Source organism: Ananas comosus, linkage group 17 (assembly GCF_001540865.1).
Source record: "Ananas comosus cultivar F153 linkage group 17, ASM154086v1, whole genome shotgun sequence".
Lineage (NCBI taxonomy): Eukaryota > Viridiplantae > Streptophyta > Magnoliopsida > Poales > Bromeliaceae > Ananas > Ananas comosus.
The window spans coordinates 2,543,899-2,567,628 of record NC_033637.1 but is presented as its reverse complement, the minus strand read 5'-3'; the positions used below and the strand labels follow the sequence as shown (position 1 = coordinate 2,567,628).

Genomic DNA, 23,730 nt, shown 5'->3' with positions numbered 1-23,730 from the left:
ATTTGGGGTGACACTTCATCCGGCATGTAGAGAATCCAAAGGCTGAGACGGTGCCACCTCAGCAACAGCCCACAAGCCACGCTATCCCAACCCACCCAACCAAATCCCAGTAACAGATTGCGCATTCGGGCTCCCAACCAATCAGATCCCTCGAACACAAATCCGAGTTGGCCCCACTACATCCACCTCCCTAACCATTTAGTCCCCCTCCTCTCTCCACAAACACACACAACGTAAACCTCTCCTTCCACTACTGCTACTACAATACAATACAATTCTCCTCTTGGTCCGGAGCTATCTCACTCTCCGGGCCGGAACGCCAATGGCCACCCTCGCCGCCGCGACCGCTCCGGCCTCCCTCGGCAAGTCCGAGATGCTTGGGGCGCCGCTCAGCTTCTCGGGCCGGGCACACTCTGCGCAGCCGGCTTCCGCCGCTGGTCCTGCCAAGATCGTCGCGCTCTTCTCCAAGAAGAAGGCCGCTGCTAAGCCGAAGCCCTCCGCGGCGTCGCCTGCTAGCGAGGAGCTCGCCAAGTGGTATGGTGAGTAAGCCGCTCGACACCTCTATGGCCTCTCGCTGGAACTTTATAGCTGCAGAATTGAATTGTGCTCACAATCCGCAGTTGTACACACGCTCTTTTAAGTCCCTTTAAACAAATTGTACAAAAACTCTACGTTGTGAACTAATGGATGCATGCTAATGTGCTTGAAATATGGTTTTAGGTCCGGATAGAAGGATCTTCTTGCCGGAAGGCCTGCTGGACCGTTCGGAGGTGCCCGAGTATCTCACCGGAGAAGTTCCCGGGGAGTAAGTCGCTTTAACACCTTAACCTTACTGTAATAGCATAGTGATTTCTCTTTTCTTTTTTCTTTTTTATCCTTTTAATGCCGGAAGGTTCTTTAACCCAAAACAGCAAGTCTATATTACTTATTCAAAGTGCACTAGTTTCAAATTTAAGTTCACAAAGTATTTAAATTTTTTGATCTTTTGATCGGTATCTGGACTAGTGGTTTAGTATCATACAAATTATATCAATATTGATAAATAATTTCTGAGCATTTTACTAAAAAACTTAGCCCTTATACTTAATCTTTAAAATGAGATTTCGTATATCCCTGACCATGCAAAAGTCCAAGGTTTTTTTTTTTTTTTTGCTATTTCCACCTGCAGTTACGGCTACGATCCTTTTGGGCTCAGCAAGAAGCCAGAAAATTTTGAAAAGTAAGTGATTGATTCAAACTCACATTTGGCAATTCTACACTGATTAGATCATAGAGAATTTAAAAAGGGGTCTTTTATTCACTTGATTGTTGAGAAATATGTAATTATTTTGTTAATTTTGATTTATGGACATCTATTTTTTAATATGTACGATTGTTTCAATGTCTAGGTTATTAGTAGTTACTCTTTATGGGATTGAATTATTTCTAATTATTTTCAATTCTAAGAACTAGCCAAGGTCCCTTTATATATATTCTTTTATGTTTATCGCGCGGAATTTGCTAACAGGTACCAGGCTTATGAGCTCATTCATGCAAGGTGGGCGATGCTCGGCGCCGCGGGCTTCATCATTCCAGAGGCCTTCAACAAATTCGGCGCAAACTGCGGCCCTGAGGCAGTGTGGTTCAAGGTATAACAAAAGGACAGGGACACATTTAGCTTTAAAATAAAAAAGAAACCTACTTAATTAGGATTGTGACTTGAATTAATAAGTGCACAGTATGGTTGAACTGCATCTAGTTAATTAATCATATTTTAAACATGTTCCTACATCTCTAAATTTGACAAAGTATGGTGTGAATTGGTGCACATTTTTAGACTGGGGCTCTTCTCCTAGATGGAAACACACTCAACTACTTTGGAAAGAACATCCCCATCAACCTTGTTGTTGCTGTAGCTGCTGAGATTGTGCTTGTTGGAGGAGCTGAGTACTACAGGATCATCAATGGACTGGTAATGAAAAGACATCGCTTTATTATGAATAATACTTTTGTTACATGCACATCAACAGGAGGTTACTTATTGGATTCATGAACTTTGTCCTTGAATTGCTGAGTTAGTAACACTCATTCAACTGTGCTAACTAACTTTTTTTTTTTAAAAGGACTGTTCTAGCTAACTCATGCTACAAAACTTTGTTGGTAGAATTTGGAGGACAAGCTCCACCCCGGAGGCCCATTCGATCCCCTCGGGCTCGCGAACGACCCCGACCAAGCCGCGCTGCTCAAAGTGAAGGAGATCAAGAACGGGAGGCTCGCCATGTTCGCGATGCTCGGATTCTTCTTACAAGCCTATGTCACTGGAGAGGGCCCAGTTGAGAACCTCGCCAAGCACTTGAGTGACCCATTTGGGAACAATTTGCTCACTGTGATCTCAGGCTCAGCTGAGCGAGCCCCAACCCTCTAAACTCAACACCACCCTCTATTTCAAATTTGAGTTTGTAGTTGTACTCCATGTAAAAAAAAAAAAAAATGTTCAGGCCTAAGAGATCGACAATTCAAGTGCTATGCATAATGTCTTTGAAACTTTGGAAGGATGCTCGTCAATTCTTGCAAAAAAAAAAAAAAAAAATCTTTTCAAATCGTTTCTCATTGTTATTCGTACTTGACCAAGTTTTCCTAAATAGGATTTGTTCCCAATAGTTTTCTTGGTTGCTTCTATTGGTGAATGCTGTTTTTGTACTGATGTCGTAACAGTAACAACCACTGAGGTAATCGATCGTACCTAATGCTGTGGGCTAAGGGCTTGATGGTTCGTATCCGAGATATCAAATTCACAGTCTAATTATTTTACATTTCTAGTTGAGTTTATTTTTAAAAATAACCACTCTGGAGTGGTAGTATAGTAATATATTAGCCTGAATGTCGTTCCCAAGTAGGGAAGATCAAAATTGAATGTGAACTCTCTACCACTGACAAAAGGGCTAATGAGATATAAGAATTTTCTGCTCGGCTCAGTTGTAGGTAACCTTTTGCCTCAGCCCCCTCTTTCTCGCCGCATCATCTGTAAACTCTCTAATAATGCATCCTCCTCGCATCAAAGTTAAAAAAACATAAAAGTTTCAAACTGATTAAAATTTAGCCGTTGCTAGTGATTTTAAGAAAAAATAAAAAAAATAAATAATAAATGACTGTGCTGTTTCGGGCGACATGGTAGACCAAGACAAAGCAGTAAATACAGTCCTAAAAAAAATCAGTAGCTGAAAATAAAAATACTATTCATACACCGCTAAAGGGATTAAAACATACAACTCAAGCCCACCCATAAAATAGATATAAAATGCATGATCAGTAATTACTTCACAGTGTACAGATAGTATTGTTCATTTGCTCACGATAAAAAATACATGGCTGAAAGTCTACGCCCAGGCATAGTACATGGTGGTAGTTAGCAACTTCAAAGTGTGATTGTACCTTCAAGATACTCTGGAATTATTCAAAACAATATCCAATGTTTCCTTACCTACTTCTTTTTCTTTTTCTTTTTATTTTGCTGTTATAATCAAATATAAAAGCGTAACAATCATGGTGATGCACATAGACATCCTCTTATTAGTTATAATCTGTCTATAACAGTCCATTCCATTAACATTGCTAATTTATCAAGTTCAAACTACCTACCCAAAACACCGCTTACGTGTTGGGTGTCAAAAATTTTTTATGATTAGATTCTATTCCTGTTATGCTAAACTACATAAATTATTTAAACTACTGTGAAATTCATATTACATTTTCGACTGTCAACCTGATTCTAAATATTAAATATGATGATCCAGTTCACTAGAAATACTGATTTGTTGGGCTCACAGCATAGTAAAAAATATTTAAGTCCAAATCATTAGCACTTATGTACTAGCCATATAAGATTCTCACACTTTTTTATATTATTTAAACTATTGGGACGTCACAGTCACAGGCTCTCTCTACTACCCACAATAAATTGTTGTCTTGGTCATCGAATTTGAAACATGTAACCTGCCTCTCCGTTTCCTTTGGTGGTTGTTGTTTTTGTTGTTGTTGTTGATGTTTGATTGAGGGCCGTATAAATTTGCAGCAACAGTTTATGGTTAGTTACATGTTGTCGTAGCGTGTAACATTGTCTACCACAAATTGATCTGATGGCTTTAACTGCAGGAAAAGAAGGGAGAAAAAACTGACTTTTTAATCCCTTTAATAAATGTTTGAAGGCGACTTTCATTGATAAATAGCGATGTTTTAAAATTCTGGTCGAACCGGTCAGTTGGACTAGCAGAGCTGCGACCCATTGTACAGGTTGATTCGATTCAGTCCATTAAATCGAACTAGTGTAAACCTGTTTTGATCGATTAGGATGTTCGGTTCAACTAGTGAATTGGTGAATCAACCTGCCAATTTTTGTCGGCCATTCCAACCTTAGGAAACTTCATTCCCAGGTATATTCTGTGACTAGTCTGTTAGGATTTGGTTAGATTTGTAATTGAATCCTAGTTAGATAAGAATTAATATTTAAATCTATTGGAGATAAATTAAGATTTAAATATTAAATTAGAGGATAAAATCTAACTAGATTAGGATTAATATTTAAATCTATTAGAGATTAATTAAGATAGATTTAGATATTAATTGGAGNTTCGATTTGACGCTTCTGTTGCGGAATCCCAACAATCGATACCGAATCCACAGCAGTCGGTATCGGAGCGTGTTGCGGATTCACAAGATCCGGTACCGGAGCGAGTACCGGATTCCCAACAAGTGGTATCAGAGCTGAAGGTTATCGATCCGAGGGAGAGATCGACAGAGATGGCCACGAAATTCGAAATCGAGAAGTTCGACGGCAAGAACAATTTCGGATTATGGCAAATTAAAGTACGAGCGATCCTCGTACAGCAAGAATTGGACGAGACATTGAACGGGAAGGAGGCGAAGCCGGCGGAGGTCACGGATGCGGCATGGACGAAGATGGAGCGGAAGGCGCTGAGTATGCTTCATCTATTATTAGCAGATGAGGTTCTTTACAACGTAGGCAGCGAGACGACACCGGCAAAGTTGTGGAAGAAACTGGAAGATCTGTATATGACCAAATCCTTGACGAACAGGTTGTATCTGAAGCAGCGACTGTTTACGCTGCGGATGCAGGAAGCGGCAAGCCTACATGATCATCTAAACGAGTTCAATAAGGTGGTGGCCCAGTTGACTAGCATCGGAGTCAATCTGGATGACGAAGATAAGGCGCTGATTTTACTATCTTCGCTACCGGCGACATATGAGCATCTGGTGACCACGTTGCTTTATGGCAAGGAGACCATAAGCGTGGAGGCGGTCACGGCGGCGCTTCTCTCGAACGAGATGCGGAAGATGACTCAGGAGTCCGGCACACAGAGCCGAGATACAGCTTTGGTGGTCAGAGCGAAGAAGGAGGCGACAACATCAGCGACCGGAGATCGACAGAAGAAGCCGCTATCTGAGGTAGAGTGCTTTTACTGTCACAGGAAAGGGCATATCAAGCGCAATTGTCGAAAACTTCAGGATGATTTGAAGGAGTTAAAGCGACAGAAGGAGAAAACTGTCGTGAATCAGGACGAGACGGTATTAGCGACGGCACAGACGGCAGAGTCGGAGATGTTCGATTCTGATGTGCTATATGTGGCGACCGGAGGTGCGAAAATTTCGGATGACGCGTGGGTGCTTGATTCGGCGTGTTCTTTTCACGTATGTCCGGAGAAGGAGTCTTTTGCGACCTATAAGGTGATCAAAGGTGGAAAAGCTCTAATGGGGAACGGGACGACGTGCAAAGTTTTGGGAGTAGGCACGGTGAAGATCCGAATGCACGATGGGGTCGTGAGGACGCTGACAGGTGTGCGACACATTCCTGGATTGAAGCGAAATTTTATCTCGTTAGGCGCATTGGACTCGAAGGGTTGCGATATTTCGGCTTCAGGTGGAGCTATGAGAGTCCGAAAACGAGATCGGGTCATGTGCGAGGCGAACAAGCGTGGCAACTTGTACGTTCTGAACGGAAGCACAGTCAGAACGGGAGCGAAGACGGTTTGGGTTCCAAAAGTTCGCGGAGGTGTAGTCGCTCGAGGCGAAGCGACGGATGCAGCGGTATCGAGTGGAGGAGACAAGCTCAAGGTGGAGCTTGCATGGTGAGCTCGACGTGACGGTTGAAGATTACAAATCCAACCAAGGTGGAGATTGTTAGGATTTGGTTAGATTTGTAATTGAATCCTAGTTAGATAAGAATTAATATTTAAATCTATTGGAGATAAATTAAGATTTAAATATTAAATTAGAGGATAAAATCTAACTAGATTAGGATTAATATTTAAAACTATTAGAGATTAATTAAGATAGATTTAGATATTAATTGGAGTAGATATTTTAAATATATTAGGATTGGGGTATGTTTTAGTAGAGCCTTATAAATAACTCTTTGTGGGTTTGCTTTTTGATGTGAGTCCGGGAGAGAGAGAAAAGGCCTCTTGGGTGCCGTACCAGAGAGAGAAAAAGAGAGAGAGAGAGTTATTTAGTGCACCTAGTGCATGGGTGCGCGCGGATGATTGTCTTCTTTATGGGATTATAGAAGACGAGAGAAGGGTAGAAAAGATTCAGAAAGAGGGCTCGGGTTGTAGTTACTCTGTGCAGAAGAGGAGTCAGGTGTAATCTTCTCTTATTTAATGAATCTTATTTTACCCGCATATCTTCTGTTTTGGTATTTCTCTCTTTTATGATTGTATCAGCTTTTGCTGAGGAGACGAGTTTATGGTAAAAAATTCGATTTGACGCTTCTGTTGCGGAATCCCAACAATCGATACCGAATCCACAGCAGTCGGTATCGGAGCGTGTTGCGGATTCACAAGATCCGGTACCGGAGCGAGTACCGGATTCCCAACATAGTCTGCGAATTAGTTTCATTTTTTATTCTTGAACTTTCGAATTTGATATTCAAAATGCTAAATTTCAATAAGGTTTTGTTTAGTCTCTAAGCTTTTGATGATGTTTCACTTTAATTCTTATCTTAGGGTAAAAATTATTTCATGCACCTATTTATTTATTTTTTTTTGAAAAATAGGTAGCATGTTATCCGTTACGTTTATTTTATTTAGAAATAAACTTAGAAAAATAAAATAAATTAAATAAAATAAATTAAAACTAAAAAGAGTGAAACTAAAAAGAGTTCGCTTAGAGCTGCAAAACTCAGTCCACTCTTTTTTCAAGTCTCGAGCCCGTCTTTATTTTTTTTTGAGAAAATAGGTAGCAAGCTACCTGCTTCATTCATTAGGTCAAATGAACTGAGCATACAAGTTATTGTGTTTATTCAGTGTATAATAGGTACTTTAATATTTCAAAATAATGTAAAATTTTTTAGTTTTTATACACATTTTTGGCTAACAAATCGGTTGATACCTAATGTAACAACTCAGCTACTAATACTAATATTAGAACATAATTTTAAAATATTTAAATTTAATTATTATTACTAGCATTATTTATCTTTATATTTTTATATATAATTTCTTCTCCGTCCAATATTGGACTACTCTGGGGTGTCACATGGAAAATACTCTAGAAACAACTTTGTAGCTGCTACAATTAATGATCTCTACATACGAGTATGTTTGTGTGTGTGTATATATATATGAGTGTGCGTGTACCCAGATAGATATGCAGCTTAATTTAGAAAGAGAGAGAGAGAGAGAGAGAGCCAGAGAGAGGGAGAGAGAGAGAGATGGATTCACAGGGTGAGTATCAAAACGTTGTAATTGTGGGGGCAGGCATATGCGGGCTGGCCACAGCTCTTGGTCTTCACAGGTCTGCTTTTTCTTACTCTTTTTTTTTTTTTTTTTTTTTTTTTTTTTTAATTTGTTTCGTTTTGAACTTGGGAGCTTGGCTTTCTCCGCCTTTATTTCCATTTCTCATACCTTTTTGCCATCACTGCAACCCCAATAATTTGCCATTTCTTACTTTCTCAATCAGCATGTCACAAAATTTGATCGATTTTCTCCGAAAAGTTAAATTACCAGATATCTGTGTTTTTGCCTTAGTTACATGACTCAAATCCAGAATCTCCAACTCTAATACTATGTTAAATAATATAGAATAATTATTATTTTTTAAAAGCTTAATCTATCCCAGAACGGTGTTTCTATATTTTGTATTCAGCAATCTGACGGAACTAATGTAATTGGATTTAAAAATTTTGAAAATTTTCACTGGTTTTAACGAAACAATTTGAGTATTGCAGGTGGTGCAGTTTCAGCCAGAGCAAATAATGCAGCGCGCTTACAGTGAAAGACATTAATAACATTATAGGAAGTACATATTGTTCTTGCTATCACCTGAGGGCTTATCTTGGACTCTTTAGAAGTAGAAAAGATGACATGCATGTGCTCTTACTAACTCTTTTACAGCTTTTGCTTCAGATTATTGAGCAACCGAAATAAATAATGCTTTTGCAGAATCTCTAGTCTTGCGAGACGTACTCTTTGTCTTTCATTTTATGTTTCATTGGTTTTACTTGATTAACGTTTGCAGGAAACGAATCAGATGCCTTGTTTTGGAGAAAGCCGCCAGCATGCGAACTGAAGGGTCGGGAATTGATATCTTCGCCAACGGATGGCGTGCACTCGACCAACTTAGGGTTGGTACGGAGCTGCGCACTAAGTCGATTGCTGTCACTGAGTATGCCCTGCTACCCCTTCTTTCGAAAACACCATTCTCTAACAGCTTAAGTTTTTAGAGTACAACGGTTGTTTCACAGTAGCACGAGTTCATGGACGTATCTTTGTCGCAGCTCTGCTCTTTACCAAAACAAAGCATGAACTTCCAGAATGCTATAAATAGCAGACTCTCGTGTGTTCTGCATTAAGATCATTCTGCGAAAAAGCAGCTTAAGCCTTGTTTGGTACCATTTACATCTGTAAAATTGTGCAGCTGTTGATACATCGATGATCAAGAGAGAAAAGAAAAAAGCTAAAATATCACTTTGGTACAAATCCCTTTTGTGGGAGAATTATAATATAAATCAGAACAGTTTTGTCATTAATGTACTAATATTTTGTTATAACATGCGCGCAGGATACATGAACAATGGTTGGAAGAAAACAGGATGCGAGTATTTCCGTGCAGGTACTTGTGAAAATTAATCTTATGAGAACTTACTATGTGACTGTGCATTGCGGTGAGATGGGCGGATGATTGAAGTGCATATTGTTCTTCATCATACTAGCTGCATTTGTTTTACTTTATCAAGTGTATCTAAATGAACTCAACAAAATCGAACATGAACTTACATGAGAGGATATTGATGTTTAAGAACACCTAGTTGGAGAGATAAAAGTTTGAAAAGGAACATACAACCTTTTATGATAAAGTTTGCAGTGTTCCTGTGACGAATTTAAGTGATAATAAGGAATGATGTAAGAAGGTTAATGAAAGGGATCCTGTCCGAGCCCTGCAATTTCGGGTGTCTTGTGCACCTGCTGTTCTTTTGCTATACTAATCCTCAGCACTAACTGTTCTTTTGGTTCCAGTAATGTGGAGGTTCGCTGCGTGAGAAGGAAAGATCTCATTGAAATCTTAGCTAATAATCTACCTGCAAACACTCTCCGTTTCAATTGCCAAATTACAGCTATTTCAACAGATCCTGCCACTTCCTTCCCTGTTCTTCATACTAGCGACGGCATGGTTATCAAAGCCAAGGTGACGCATGTTGCACCTTAGTCACTTTTCCTCTCAAACAATTCTGAAATTTATTTTAAGGTGAAAATAATTATTCCGTAATTGCGATTGATTATTTTTCTCTTTCACTTCCCACAAATCGAGCAGAAAGTGAATACTACAAACTTGTGAAACAACCGTTATACTCTAAAAGCTTAAGCTGTCAAAGAACGGTGTTTAAACATTTTTATATTTAACACTCCCCCTCGCGTTTGGGCTCGAGACTTTTTAGTCGGCCCATGACGTGGGCTTGAATTAAATGGGACGAAATTAATTATACTAGGGGCCTGGTATGACTTGAACTCAGGACCTCCTGTTTTGATACCATGTGAAACAATTGTTGTACTCTAAAAACTTAAGCTGTTAGAGAATGATATTTAAATATTTTTATATTTAACAAAACTTGTCGATTGGTTTTATGTTTGATATATCTTCTTTTTCACTTTTCCGGCAACAAGTGGTTTTCTCTACTGCAGATTGTCATAGGCTGTGATGGTTTGAATTCCATCGTAGCCAAATCGCTCGGGCTTGTGATGCCTAAGTCCTTTCCTACATGGGTTTTGCGAGGATTCACACCCTACCCAGATGGCCATAGTTTCGGCACCTTCTTTTACCGGATCAGGAATAAACATCTGTTCTTAGGAAGAGTTCCAGTTGATGACAGGCTTGTCCACTGGTTTATAGCTCCGATGAATCCATTCAAAGGTAATCTTAACCTTCATATAAATAAGCTAGTCCGCATATTCTAATGTAGCTAACTTCGTAATGGTAATGTATCAGATTTGAATGATCTGAAAGATCCTAAGCTTATCAGAGATTTCGCGGTGGAGTTACTGCAAAAATTCCCTTCTGAGGTAATCGAAATGGTGAAGGCGTCTGATCTTTCCAGCATAAGCTTACGATACATCTCGTACCGACCGCCATGGCAACTGATGCTCAACGATCTATGGAGAGGGACGATGGTGCTCGCGGGGGACGCCATGCATGTGATGGGCCCATTCCTAGGCCAGGGAGGCTGTGCGAGCATTGAGGACGGAGTCGTGCTCGCGAGATGCATTAGTCAGAAGCTGCCTGCGGATTCGGAGTGCACGGTGATCAGTGATAAAGAGCTGCACGAGAGGATCGAAGCGGCATTAAGCGACTACGTGAAGGAGAGGAAGTTAAGGGTGATCGGTTTGTCGACTAACTCGTATCTCATCGGTTCGATCACGGGGACGTCGTCATGGGTGAAGAAACTGCTGTGCATAATAATCTTGGTTTTGTTCTTCAAGGACAGCCCTCTTTGCCACAGTGACTACGATTGTGGCAAACTTTAGATAAATAGTCAAAGTTCAAAAACAGAGAATAAGCCTTGATCATATGAAATGCCACTATAAGGTGAAGCCAATGGAATAAATGTAGTTCATCTATTTATTGCATCGTATGAACAAAGGTGAAGTAATTTTCAAGTCTTAGCAAAGCTGCAATGAATCGAATTGAAAATGTCTACTCAGGCAGTTTAGTATTGAGGATTTGCCTAACATTAATTGAGTCAAAATAAACGAATTAAATTTTAGACGAATCAGTTTGCGTAGCATATTATTACTTACGAAAATAAATAAATATTTTTTTATTGCGTCGAAATGCAATCTGCTTGCAGTTCTAAACAAGGGAAGTGTTTTTTTGAGTAATCCAAAAGCATCCAAATTTTGAAAGTTTGAAGGGTTTAAAAACTTTAAAATACTGGCAAAACATACAAACCAAAAACATACAAACCAAACCACCCGAACGCCTCGCTGGGATTAATTAACAAATCAGAATAGAAAAGAAAGAAAAAAAAATGTATATATAGTACTGAAATAAAGAATAATACTCATTTTTACAAACAGATTCGAAAAATACTGTGTGAGCGCACCTTGATGTAGCCGTGAAAAGTGAAAATAACTACTAGTCACAATAATTATGTGTGCGCGCACACGTGTTTTTTTTTTTTTTTTCCCTTTTTGTTTTCTTGAGGATAATGAAGATTAGAAACTACTGCATTCACCACACTAGCCGGCCTAAAAAGTAGAGATCCAGTTTATTTTTAAATGAAATAAACGAAACGAATAGCATGCTACATATCTCTCAAAAAAAAAAAAAAATTAAGGCAGAATCAGGCCCGGCCTGGATAGGCCTAGGCCGGCCCGGTCAAAATATTAGTGGATTTCGAGCTGTGCTTTGGCCCAAATATTAATAAAATACAACCTGGCCCATTTAGGCCATTTGGGCTAACATGAGAAGAGTTTGGGTAGGCCCAAAAAGACCGAAAGTAATTTCTGCCTCAAATGTTATAGCCCAGCTTTAGCCCACACCGACGCACAGCCCAAATAAGGCCCGGCTAAATGATTACAACAAGAAATAAAAATAAAAATAAAAATAAAAATAAAAACAATACACGCCCCCTGGGTAGGAACGGTGGGCGAAGCTCGGCTTCCCTCCGTCTCCGATCTGCGGCGATCTTCTTCTTCCGAAATTCGCACTCAAAAAAAAAAAATAAAAAATCCAATCGCCTTTGAGAACCAACTACTCCTCTCTTCTCCTCCCCATAATCATAGGTAATTTTCGATCTCTTCTATCGCTCGGTTTCATTTCTTTCATACTGGTTCGGAAAATTCCTAATATATTCTCACGATTTAACGTAGTTACTCTGTAAGTTTCTAATATTCTTTGCAGAAACAAAGAGCCTTTCTTTGTAATCTCCCTTTGTTTTGTTAGATGAGTCTACAATTAATACACAATCTATGCTGAGATAGTAAAAAAAAACCGGTAGGGATTTTGAGTGGTCTCAGTTAAGCTGGGGACTTGCAGTAAGATGATGGATTGTGAAGCAATGATTAAGTTTCTTCATTTTTTTGGATCAGTGGCTGTTGATTTTTCTTGCTTGGATGTTTAATGTTGTTATACGCACCTCGTAACCTAGGGTTGCTGTGTAGAAAGATGAGCACTTAAACTAGAAGCAAGCGGAGAATTAGATCTTGAGAATGAAATCCTGGTTTTATCTAGTTTACCTTGGCTATTTCTACTTGAAAGAAAGGACAAGAGAACGGCGAAAAATAAAATAAAATAAAGGTACAGGGAGGAAGGATTGAAAAGTAGGCAAAATTACATAAGACAGACAAGAAATGAGAAAGAAAGAGACGATTGCAAGAAGGAAAGGAAGGGAGCAGTCTGGCTCCAGGAGCGAGGAAATAGAAATGGAAGACGAAGGAATGCGATCTTTGTAATTTCATTAACTGTAATTTTTTTTTTTTGTTCTTCAGTTGAAGGTTATTGATTAGTTTGGCATTTTTCAGGAAATGCATCCTCCCTTAACCTTACACAGGCATCCTATGTGCGCTGAGGTAATTTCATCTCCTTGTGAAATTTCAGACATTCTCTTTTCTTTCCGTTTCATGACTTCTTTCTCTGGGTTTCTCTGTTTGGATGAGTTTTATTCGTGTTTTCCAGATTAGGAATTGCTTCACGAATGTTTGCTTACTGTAATACCAAGAGACAACTTCTCTCTGTCATGAGAACCGAATGATTAATGTTTTGTGATTATGTTGAAATTTGATTTGATTAATAATTAGTAATAATTATATGATTCATGTATGTTTAGTAATTCATAAATTGGTCCTGACATTCTGCATCTTATTCGTCGTAGATTATTGAAGCATTCCAGAAGTGCCACACAGACCATCCAATTGCTAAATTTTTTGGAGAATGCACTGAGCTTAAGATTAAGCTCGATCGCTGCTTCCGGCAGGAGGTGTGCTTCGTATATGTTTTTCTTTTTTTAAAAAAATCAGAAAAGTATTATGTAAATTGTATTCGAAATTGTTGTTCTAATCCCTCCCCTACCCAATATTTTTTCTCTCTCAGAAAGCCTTGAAACGAAAGGCTAACTTTGAAGAGAGCAAAAAATTCAAAGAAAGATTGCAAGCTTACAGAAAGGAGATGGCAGAGAAGGAAAACATGTGACAATGCAAAATCTGGTAAAACTGTACAAGAGCTTGTATGGAGGAATCTATGTACGAACAAACAATTAAGATTTTGTTTAAAATAATTTTTCTTTTGCTCTTGGTTTTATGAATTTGCACTTCGTAGCAATTCAGAGATTTTTTTTTTATTCTGTAGAGAAAAACAAATTTAGAACCAGCAGAGACACACATGCTATGTACTTTTTTTCTTTAAATTTCTTTAAACTTTGAGCTGCTTCATTTTCCAAGAGTTGGGATGAGAACAGAATAACAAGAAGATAGGTTTTCAACTAGAATTTTTTTTATTAACTTTGGATGCTGCTGGTTTTCCCGTATTTCTGTAGACTCTTTTGTAAGTCTACTTTGTAGTCTAATGTTCATTTGTGGTTATTAATGTTACATCCGTCTCTCAAATGTGCAAGCTGTTTCATTTGCGAAGGTTTCTGCATTTAAATTCTTATATCGTTCCTTAAACCTGGCGATGAAATGCATGTTTACAATACTGAGTTTTTGCAAATGGAAAAGAGATGTACAAGCTCCTTTTGTAAGGGGAAAAAAAACTGATTTAATACATCGGATGTAGTCAAACCTGTAAAATTTTCAATGGTTTTAGACCTGTCTTTTGCCAATACATTATATTTAGATTTGTTTTTGAAATTGTGGCTGCTACAATTTTAAGCTTTTCATGCTGCAATTAATATGTTTGTGGCATTTTCTTCTTCCTTTTACCCTTTTTCGTTGACTTGCCACTCTGATACTGCTCACCACTTGTATACATTACTGATTGTCTCCTTTGGGAGGAAAAACTGATCCTTGATGCCCAATTTAATTTTTCACTTGAAACGAGCACTGGTCATGTGCATATCTGATCTGGTGTAATTTAGGCATAACTAGGAGAAATTTACTTGACAATAAAGATTTGATGCTTTTGCGTGGTGTGGTGACATTCATTTTCTCATGAACGGCGACTTTATGTTAAAACTTCATTAAAGCGCCTAATCTTTTCTTGTCATGCTCTTGGATACTCCGCAGAATTTGGCGGTCCTTTGAAAGAAATGCCATTGTCGTGCCGACTTCTTGGGGAAAATGAATGAGGAATGGAGGTTCTTTTGCAAATATAATTTATTCTTTCTCTGGCCTACATAGAATAACAAAATGGGCATCATGCTTTTCTTACTTCTTTCTGGGAATATCTACTAGTGGGAGTGGATACAGAATCTTTTAAATAGTTAACCTCCGTGCATGCTTTATATCTTCCTGTACTTCTAAACCAATGGAGCTCTCTTGTCTGATAGTTGATCTTGATGTAAAAAGAGAAGCACCTATTACCCTTTTATCTCCCGAGAATCCAACACCAATAGAAACAGTCTGTCTTTCAAACATTGATCAGACAGTAGCATTTCCTGTTGAGACCATCTTCTTCTATGATGCCCCACCAGTTAAAACACTTGACATTGTTGAGATATTGAAGAGATCAGTGTCTGATGTCCTTTTGATCCCTTATTATTTCATGGCCGGGAGGCTCGATTTCAATGTTGAAACGAAGAGATTGGAGCTTCTCTGCAACAACGCTGGGATCTTGTTTGCTTCTGCAACCTCGCGCTTGAAGCTAGAAGAGCTGGGGAATCTCTCTTTGCCAAATCCATCCTTTCGCCATCTCATTCTTCAGACTGATGGGTTCAAGAGCCTCCGTGAAACTCCAGTATTCACAATTCAGGTTAGCTATGCTCAAATAAGATCAAGTACTTGGTTGGCCTGGTTTCTGAAAGGCTTCTCTACTTTGAAACGCAGTTTTTGAGATTTTATTATGGTGGGAAGCTAAACCTCTGTTGAAGCGAGAAGCCCTTTTTTTCAATGGGTGTTGATGAAAAGCTGTTTGTACTTTTTTGAACAGCTATCTTTATTAGCACTTTGATAGGATCTCCATTTGTGCCAAGCAGTCTCTAAACATTATGTTGATGATACTGACACTTGCGTGATATTATCTGAAGGTTACGAGGTTCAAATGCGGAGGCTTCTCGATTGGTTTCGTGACGAACCACAGCATAATGGATGGGAGGTCGGCAGCCGAGATGTTCGAGAACCTTGCTGCCATATGCAGAGGAGAAGGCATGAAGTACAAAAATCTCAACAATGATAGATCATGCATTAAAGCTAGAGATCCGCCTCGTATCATGTTTGATCATCCAGAGTACACCAAGCTAGCAGAATACACCACTTCTTTCTCTACATCCTCCTCATCCTTCACCTCTCCACTTCTATCCACTCCACCCATTTCCCTCTCTAAGCCGTCGAAGAAGAACATATTCGAGATGCTATCTTTCACCTCTGATATGATCGAATGCCTCAAAGAGAAGGCCATGAACAAGTGCTCTACCTTTGAAGCCATTGTTGCTCACCTTTGGAGATCAAGAACAAGAGCAGTGTTTGAAGACCCAAATCACACTTCCTCTGTTTTGTTTGCTGTGGACATACGACCCAAGATCTCACCACCCTTACCAGACGGGTACATTGGCAATGCAGTGATCACAGCCTCAGCAAGTGCTTCTGTGAAGAGCTTAATTGAAAAGCCCTTCTCTTTCTGTGTTGAGCTTGCTCAAGAAGCCATAGAGAGGGTGACAGATGAATATGTGAGGTCAGTGATAGACTGGTTGGGGGTGAACAAGGGAGTGCCCTCTACTCTGAATGGAAACTTTTTTGTATCTGCCTGGTGGAAGCTTCCATTCCATGAGTTGGATTTTGGGTGTGGAAAGCCAGTTTATGGTGGGCCTGTGGTTAGTGGGATGGATGAGTTTGTGCTGCTTCTCTCTGGGGGAAATGGCATGGGAATGAGGGGTGGCATAAATGTCTGGATTGCATTGGAGCAGGAAAAAATGGAGAAATTCTTAAGCCATGTGTTTGATTATATGTGACAATATATATATATATATATATATATATATATATATATGCAAATGAAGTTTCCCTGAAAATGGTAGCATTTACCTATGTTAGTATTTAGGTGCATTTTACCATGAACTTGGAAGGAGAATACATTGCTGTAGCAAGAAAACAGAAGCATTTACTTGACTGGTGTGAATAAATGAATTCTACAACTCATTGTCTAAATATTTTAGTGATTTTGAGAAAGAAGTATCGTAGCTTGAATCTTAGTTTAGATGTGGTTTTTTTTTTTTTTTCGAGACATCAGGTATTAAGCCACAACTGGACAAGTTGGCAGAAATTATTTAGCTGTACATAGGTGATGAAAACAATATTCGTTGGGTTCTTAACATTTTTAGGAATAATAATGATTAAGCGTCGTGCCCTGATAAGCTCTTTTTACAGCATACCTAGAGGTGTAATATGGGCTGTGCTGGGCCGGCACGGCCCACATTCGTCGGGCTGAAACAGTCAGAGGTCTGCGCAGCACAGCCCGGTCCCAAAGACTGTGCCGTGTCAGGCCGATTTTATTGGACTACTGGCCTAGCACGGCTGCCCGGCCCGCACGGGACGGTCCGTTCCGGGCCTAAGGCCAGTTTATTTTTTATTTTTTAAAATTTTATTTAAAAATATATAAAATTTTAGAAAATTAAAAATTAAAATACTATTATTTAAAAAATAATGTATGAGTGAGAAAATTTCAAATTTTAAAAAACATTTATAAAAGTAATAGAACTTTAAAAAAATTTTAAAATATATTTTTTGGAACAAAATACCCTCCAGCAGTTAAATTTCGGGTTTGCCATAGCAGACCCTTGGGGCTCCTCTAAGGCAGCACAGTGGCTCTCTTGGGAGTTGGGATCCAAGGGCGGGGCCGTAACGGCTCGATAGGCACGGCCCATACGGGCCGGGCCGTGACGTGCCCGGCCAACAGGCCGAAAGTAGTAGACCCAGCACGACCCGGCTTACAGGACCAGACTGGACCGGCAGGAGTGCTATAGTACTCGTGCCATACCTCGGCACGGCCCATGCTCGTGCTGGGTCGGGCGACCAACGGGCCGTCCGGCTGTTTTACACCCCTAAGCATACCTCACTTCTAACGTTACCATGACACGAGCAGTGACCTAAGACCTTTGAGCTAATGACCTAAGCAGGTCCATTCACCAAAAAAATTTAAAATGCTGATGTAATGTCCCTAACGTCAATAAAAAAAGTAATTTTATTATATTTTTTTTCAAAAAAAATATAATTGGCCGAGAATAGATAATGCGGTATAAATATTATAATACAGACTTTTTACTCCCACCTAAGAGTGATAAGCGACATCACTGGCCCTAATTAAAAAATAATGATCCTATCTAAAATTTAGAGGGTGATCGAAACATAAGGAAGTGGTAAAATAATTTTTCCTTTTAAAGAGTATTGGTACATAGTAGTAGGTTTTTCAAAAGTATTCGCTTTAAATTTTGCTAAGGCATTGATATGTACAATACCAACTTTTTAATCTGTTCATGCATTTAATAATACATAAAATGCAATATTTCCTTTTTTCAAAAAAGGATGTAGGAGGGAAACGTTGACCCTTTTTTGGTTTTTTTGGTAATTTCCTTGTTAAACGCATCATCTAGAAATGTCTCTCGATCCATCCCTTTCTCCAATTCAATCATGTGCGACGTCATTGGAGTGGCCCTAACATGGCCAAGTTCAATGCATCAACACTTGGAATAGTTTAAAGGGGTAACGCGTTCCCATCATTTTCACGAATCATAAATTGATAATCAACAAAAACAGGGAAAGAAATATAATTAACATCTGATATGTTGAAACATCTTATATGGAAAATATTAGTTTAGCAAATTTTCGCAAAATACGTCGGACCGTCGACCGAAAAATTCCATATAACAATTGGTGTTATGCTTACTCGTATGTTATATTGAATAGCATAAATTAACCAATCAAACGTGCTCCATGTTGAAAATATTAATATATATACATATATTAATATTATATAAAGTCGTATTTAAAATTTGTTTTATTTTTTCATATTCGAGTGGCGGCGTACGTGTCGAGAGTCGGTGTTCGCGCTTTCGGAAGCCGTTAAGGCTGAACCTTTTTCCAAGAATTTTATCTGCTTCATACATCGGTACACTGCTTCATACTTTATTTTCTAAATTAAATTATTTAATATTTTACCATATATATATATATATATATATATATATATGTAGAATTAGACTAGAATACTATTAATAATAGTAAGTCATTGGTGTTATTAGGTTTTCGGCTCTTCAATGAAGCGATATATGGTTGCTGATAAGGATGATAGCAGTTTTTTAGAATTGAGATGGTGGTTGGTTGAATAATATAATTTAATGGCTGAAAATGGTCAAAAAGATAAATTTAACGGTAGAAAACTCAATAGCACCAAGTGTTTGATACTATCGATAGTATTATATCCAAACTCTCCCTCTCTATATATATAGTCCGATTGCTATATTATTCGTAGTTAAGAGAGTTTTATTGAATGGGCCTCAAATGTGGGGATACATAATTTTTCGTTTTCTTGAGTATCCCTTAATTATTAAAAAAATATTTTTTACATCACAACAACACTTAATGTTTGAAGTGGTATTTCCATTGGTTACGAGTTGAGAATCTATAACTAATTTTACTATTTTTTCGAAAACGCACGTGTGGTTTAGATAATAATTTTATAATTAATATTAGCATATTTCCAAATATTTTAACTTCGCAAGACCAACGTATTCGCTGATGTAGGGATTATCAGGGGCAAGACCAACGTATTCGCTGACGTAGGAACTATCACGGGACGACTAAACATAAGCAGAGCAGAAACTATAGCGTGCACCGATTGCACCACATGTTTTATACACCGCACCTTACAACCTTATGTAGGGGAAAAGAAAAAGATCGCTGTTATAGTTATTGTACAATAAAATTATTATTTTATAACAAATTAGATTCTTTTAAAATTAATTTAGGTTGTGTTACAGCAAAGACATTTCCATCTATGGAATACTCTATGACGGTGTACGGTCTGGCATGGTGGACGTGGTGCACACGATTCTTAATTTCCGGGGAGTTGAAGTCAATGTGATGCCACAATTTGACCAGCAGAAGCCGCTGCTTTTCTACATTTCAGACGTGAGCCACCCTCTATAAATACCATGTCTCCCTCTTCGTTTTCTTCCACCAAACAGAGCTAACAAAAACAAGAAGAGAAACAAAGAACAGAGAACAGAGGTACTTTGAGATTAATAGTCAAGGATGGCCCCAATTCCTCTTCTCACACCATACAAGATGGGCAAATTTGATCTCTCCCACAGGTGCTACTCTTTAATTACCTCTCTCTCTCTCTCTCTCTCTCTCTTTGATACATAGTTTCTTTCTTTCTTTCTTTTCCTGAGTGGAAAATTAAAAGTTGGTGTTTTATATTTGCCTCAGAATTGTTCTGGCTCCATTAACAAGAACAAGATCTTATGGAAATGTTCCCCAGCCACATGCCATTCTGTATTATTCTCAAAGGACAACAAAGGGGGGGCTTCTGATTGCTGAGGCCACAGGTGTCTCAGACACAGCCCAGGGTTACCCAAACACCCCAGGCATATGGACTAAGGAGCAGGTGGAGGCATGGAAACCCATTGTGGATGCTGTGCACAAAAAGGGGGGTGTCTTCTTTTGCCAGATTTGGCATGTTGGGAGGGTTTCTGCCTATCGTACGTATTTGTCCTCTAACTCCCTTCTTAAGTAGTGATGCATGCTCACTTTGGTAGTTTCAATATATGAATTTTGCTTTTGCCACTATATTGTTTTCTAATTGTTTAATTTCTTATAGTAAAATGTCTGTTTCATACGGTATCATAGCAATACGTCCTAAGTCATTACTGAAAACTTGAGATCCGGTACTGACCATAATATGTTGGAAACTCCGCTCCATCTTCAGCAGCTTAAATGTTAGAGAAAATAGTTATTTCATAGTAAAGATAAGAGTTGCAAATAAATAAGTTTATTCATGGTTGCATGTAGGCCACACTTTTGTTGCTCTTGGATTGTAGAGCGGACGCAAGCATTGCCAAAATTAATCTGTCATGGGTAGTTAGTGCAGAGTCTAATTAGAGCACGGCATTAATTAATGGTAATTAAGATTGATTGGTGATGATCCTCTAATACCTAATTTTGATGTGACTTTATAGATTACCAACCAAATGGGCAAGCACCAATTTCAAGCACGGACAAGCAAATTGCACCTCAAACTCACCCTGATGGCACTGTGGAGGCCTACTCTCCCCCTCGACGGTTAACAACCGACGAGATCCCCCAAATCGTCAACGATTTCAGACTCGCCGCTAGGAATGCCATCGAAGCAGGTAATGTCTCTACTAACATAAAACTTCTACCACAAAACTTCAAATCAGTTTTGTAGATCAATTCGCCATATGTTCACACTACTGTTACATACTTGCAGGCTTTGATGGGGTCGAAATCCACGGTGCGCATGGCTACCTAATCGAGCAATTCATGAAGGACAGTGCCAATGACCGAACGGACGAGTACGGGGGGAGCCTCGAGAACCGGTGCCGCTTTGCGCTAGAGATCGTCGAGGCGGTCGTCAAGGAGATCGGAGCTGACAGAGTCGGAATAAGGCTCTCACCTTTCGCCGACTACATGGATTGCTGGGACTCAAATCCTGAAGCTCTCGGGTTCTACATGGTCAAATCACTAAACAAGTACAACATTCTCTACTGCCATATGGTCGAGCCCCGAATGTCTATCGTCGAAGGGCGGCGCCAAATCCCTCATAGGCTTCTGCCTATGAGGAAAGCTTTCAATGGAACTTTCATTGCCGCGGGAGGATATGATAGGGAGGAAGGGAACAAAGTGATCGCCGAAGGTTATGCTGATCTTGTGGCTTATGGCCGGTTGTTCTTGGCTAATCCCGATTTGCCGAAGCGATTCGAGCTTAATGCGCCATTGAATCAGTATGATAGAGCGACATTTTACACTTCTGATCCTGTTGTTGGGTACACAGATTACCCATTTCTTGAGTCCTCTGCTTGAATTTTTTTGCCAATTTGTTTTGTTAATCAATTAGTGAAATAAGAGTGGTACGTAGAGTTAAGATTGTTCGTTTCCACTTGTAACATGGCATTGTTTACATTACACATGCATCGTGAATAAAGTGATTTTATAGGTGAAGTATTGTTGTCTTAATTGTTTCTTTTGTGGTAAAATTATCATCAGCATGGTTCGTACGGTAGTTGTTAGGCGGACAAAAATTAATTGTGTGGGCATCATCCCGGATGAGCGCCGCGTGGCCCATCAGACAAGCAGAACCCAAAAAAAAGAAAATAAAAAAGAAAATAAAAGACGTGCACTTTGAGTTTTTAGAGAGAGCGAGAAAGAAGCAAAGGAAGAAAAAGGGCCCATTTCTGCTCATCCTATGGGTCACGCGGCATCCATCCGCATTGTCTCCAAATTTGTAATTTCCGTATTGTCTCCAAACTTGTAGTTTGGAAACGATGTACATTCAATTTTTGTCCTTAGTAGGCGAATAGATGGTGGAAACAATTTTGTTTCGTTTTGAGTAAAGGTAATTTTAAGTAAGAAATAAATGATTTATAATCTATAAGTAGCTCATTTAACTTGATTTATTTTATAAGTAAGTAAGTTTATCTTAGAGTTGGATTGGATTGTCAGCACATTTTTTTAGAAACGATCTTCAAATGAGTTAAAAAACAAAAAGTGGCCGGAGGTACNCTCGGGAATCGGAATTGGAATGGGACTCCTGCGTACCAAACACCCACAAGCGGATTCGTCCATTCCGATTCCGACTCCAGGTGAAAAAGAAACGAATCAAACACGCCCTTAATATTTGAAGTAGTATTTCCATTGGTTACGCGTTGAGAATCTGTAACTAATTTTACTATTTTTTCGAAAACGCACCTGTGATTTAGATAATAATTTTAGGAAAAACTTCAAAAACCATCCTTGTGGTTCAATTTTTTTTCACTTTAGTACCCTATGGTTTAAAATGTATCAAGTTAGTACCCTATGGTTTCTCACTTTATCACTTTAATACCCTATAGTTTAAAGTGTATCAAGTTAGTACCATGCGGTTTTGTACTTTATCACTTTAGTACCCTGTGGTTTTAATTTTGTATCAAGTTAGTACCCGGTGATTTAAAAAATCACAGGGTACTAAAGTGATAAACTGTTAAACCACAGGGTATTAAAGTGATAAAGTGTAAAACTACAGGGTAGTAACTTGATACACTTTAAACCATATGGTACTAAAGTGATAAAGTGAGAAACCATATGGTACTAATTTGATACATTTTAAATCAAAGGGTACTAAAATGAAAACGTGTGAAACCACATGTAATTTTTTGAAGTTTTTCCATAATTTTATAAATAATATTAGCATATTTCCAAATATTTTAACTTCACAAGACCAGCGTATTCGCTGATGTAGGGATTATCAGGGGCAAGACCAACGTATTCGCTGACGTAGGAACTATCACGGGACGACTAAACATAAGCAGAGCAGAAACTATAGCGTGCACCGATTGCACCACATGTTTTATACACCGCACCTTNATAATTTTATAAATAATATTAGCATATTTCCAAATATTTTAACTTCACAAGACCAGCGTATTCGCTGATGTAGGGATTATCAGGGGCAAGACCAACGTATTCGCTGACGTAGGAACTATCACGGGACGACTAAACATAAGCAGAGCAGAAACTATAGCGTGCACCGATTGCACCACATGTTTTTATACACCGCACCTTACAACCTTATGTAGGGGAAAAAAAAAGATCGCTGTCATAGTTATTGTACAATAAAATTATTATTTTATAACAAAATAGATTCTTTTAAAATTAATTTAGGTTGTGTTACAGCAAAGACATTTCCATCTATGGAATACTCTATGACGGTGTACGGTCTGGCATGGTGGACGTGGTGCACACGATTCTTAATTTCCGGGGAGATGAAGTCAATGTGATGCCACAATTGGACCAGCAGAAGCCGGCTGCTTTTCTACTTTTCAGACGTGAGACATCCTCTATAAATACCATGTCTCCCTCTGTTTTCTCCCACCAAACA

The 23,730-nt window shown here is 38.9% G+C and overlaps 5 protein-coding genes across 10 annotated transcripts; all 5 read left to right on the top strand.

The window, feature by feature from the left end:
• LOC109723538 (chlorophyll a-b binding protein CP26, chloroplastic) lies at positions 209–2,565 on the top strand. The gene is made up of 6 exons (XM_020251951.1): positions 209–539; positions 721–805; positions 1,169–1,219; positions 1,508–1,628; positions 1,817–1,951; positions 2,144–2,565. The coding sequence occupies exons 1-6, from the start codon at positions 323–325 to the stop codon at positions 2,402–2,404; spliced, it is 870 nt and encodes a 289-aa protein (XP_020107540.1). The 5' UTR covers positions 209–322; the 3' UTR covers positions 2,405–2,565.
• Positions 7,536–11,200, top strand: LOC109722795 (6-hydroxynicotinate 3-monooxygenase-like). Of its 4 annotated transcripts, none has more exons than XM_020250935.1 (6): positions 7,536–7,788; positions 8,512–8,658; positions 9,055–9,105; positions 9,510–9,678; positions 10,155–10,401; positions 10,477–11,200. In XM_020250935.1, the coding sequence occupies exons 1-6, from the start codon at positions 7,706–7,708 to the stop codon at positions 11,010–11,012; spliced, it is 1,233 nt and encodes a 410-aa protein (XP_020106524.1). In that variant the 5' UTR covers positions 7,536–7,705; the 3' UTR covers positions 11,013–11,200. The 4 variants fall into 4 exon arrangements, with proteins under 4 accessions (XP_020106524.1, XP_020106526.1, XP_020106527.1 ...); XM_020250937.1 differs by having other exon boundaries at positions 7,539–7,788; positions 10,173–10,401; XM_020250938.1 differs by having other exon boundaries at positions 7,700–7,788; positions 8,222–8,658.
• Positions 12,107–13,985, top strand: LOC109723327 (COX assembly mitochondrial protein 2 homolog). Of its 3 annotated transcripts, none has more exons than XM_020251658.1 (4): positions 12,107–12,272; positions 13,011–13,058; positions 13,361–13,465; positions 13,579–13,985. In XM_020251658.1, exons 2-4 carry the CDS (start codon positions 13,014–13,016, stop codon positions 13,675–13,677), a joined length of 249 nt encoding a protein of 82 aa, XP_020107247.1. In that variant the 5' UTR covers positions 12,107–12,272; positions 13,011–13,013; the 3' UTR covers positions 13,678–13,985. The 3 variants fall into 3 exon arrangements, with proteins under 3 accessions (XP_020107247.1, XP_020107249.1, XP_020107250.1); XM_020251660.1 differs by lacking the exon at positions 12,107–12,272 and adding an exon at positions 12,294–12,937; XM_020251661.1 differs by lacking the exon at positions 12,107–12,272 and having other exon boundaries at positions 12,990–13,058.
• LOC109723323 (omega-hydroxypalmitate O-feruloyl transferase-like) lies at positions 14,709–16,784 on the top strand. The gene is made up of 2 exons (XM_020251655.1): positions 14,709–15,393; positions 15,668–16,784. Exons 1-2 carry the CDS (start codon positions 14,950–14,952, stop codon positions 16,586–16,588), a joined length of 1,365 nt encoding a protein of 454 aa, XP_020107244.1. The 5' UTR covers positions 14,709–14,949; the 3' UTR covers positions 16,589–16,784.
• LOC109723326 (12-oxophytodienoate reductase 1-like) lies at positions 19,799–21,830 on the top strand. Its single transcript, XM_020251657.1, has 4 exons — positions 19,799–19,945; positions 20,064–20,335; positions 20,813–20,986; positions 21,085–21,830. Exons 1-4 carry the CDS (start codon positions 19,887–19,889, stop codon positions 21,675–21,677), a joined length of 1,098 nt encoding a protein of 365 aa, XP_020107246.1. The 5' UTR covers positions 19,799–19,886; the 3' UTR covers positions 21,678–21,830.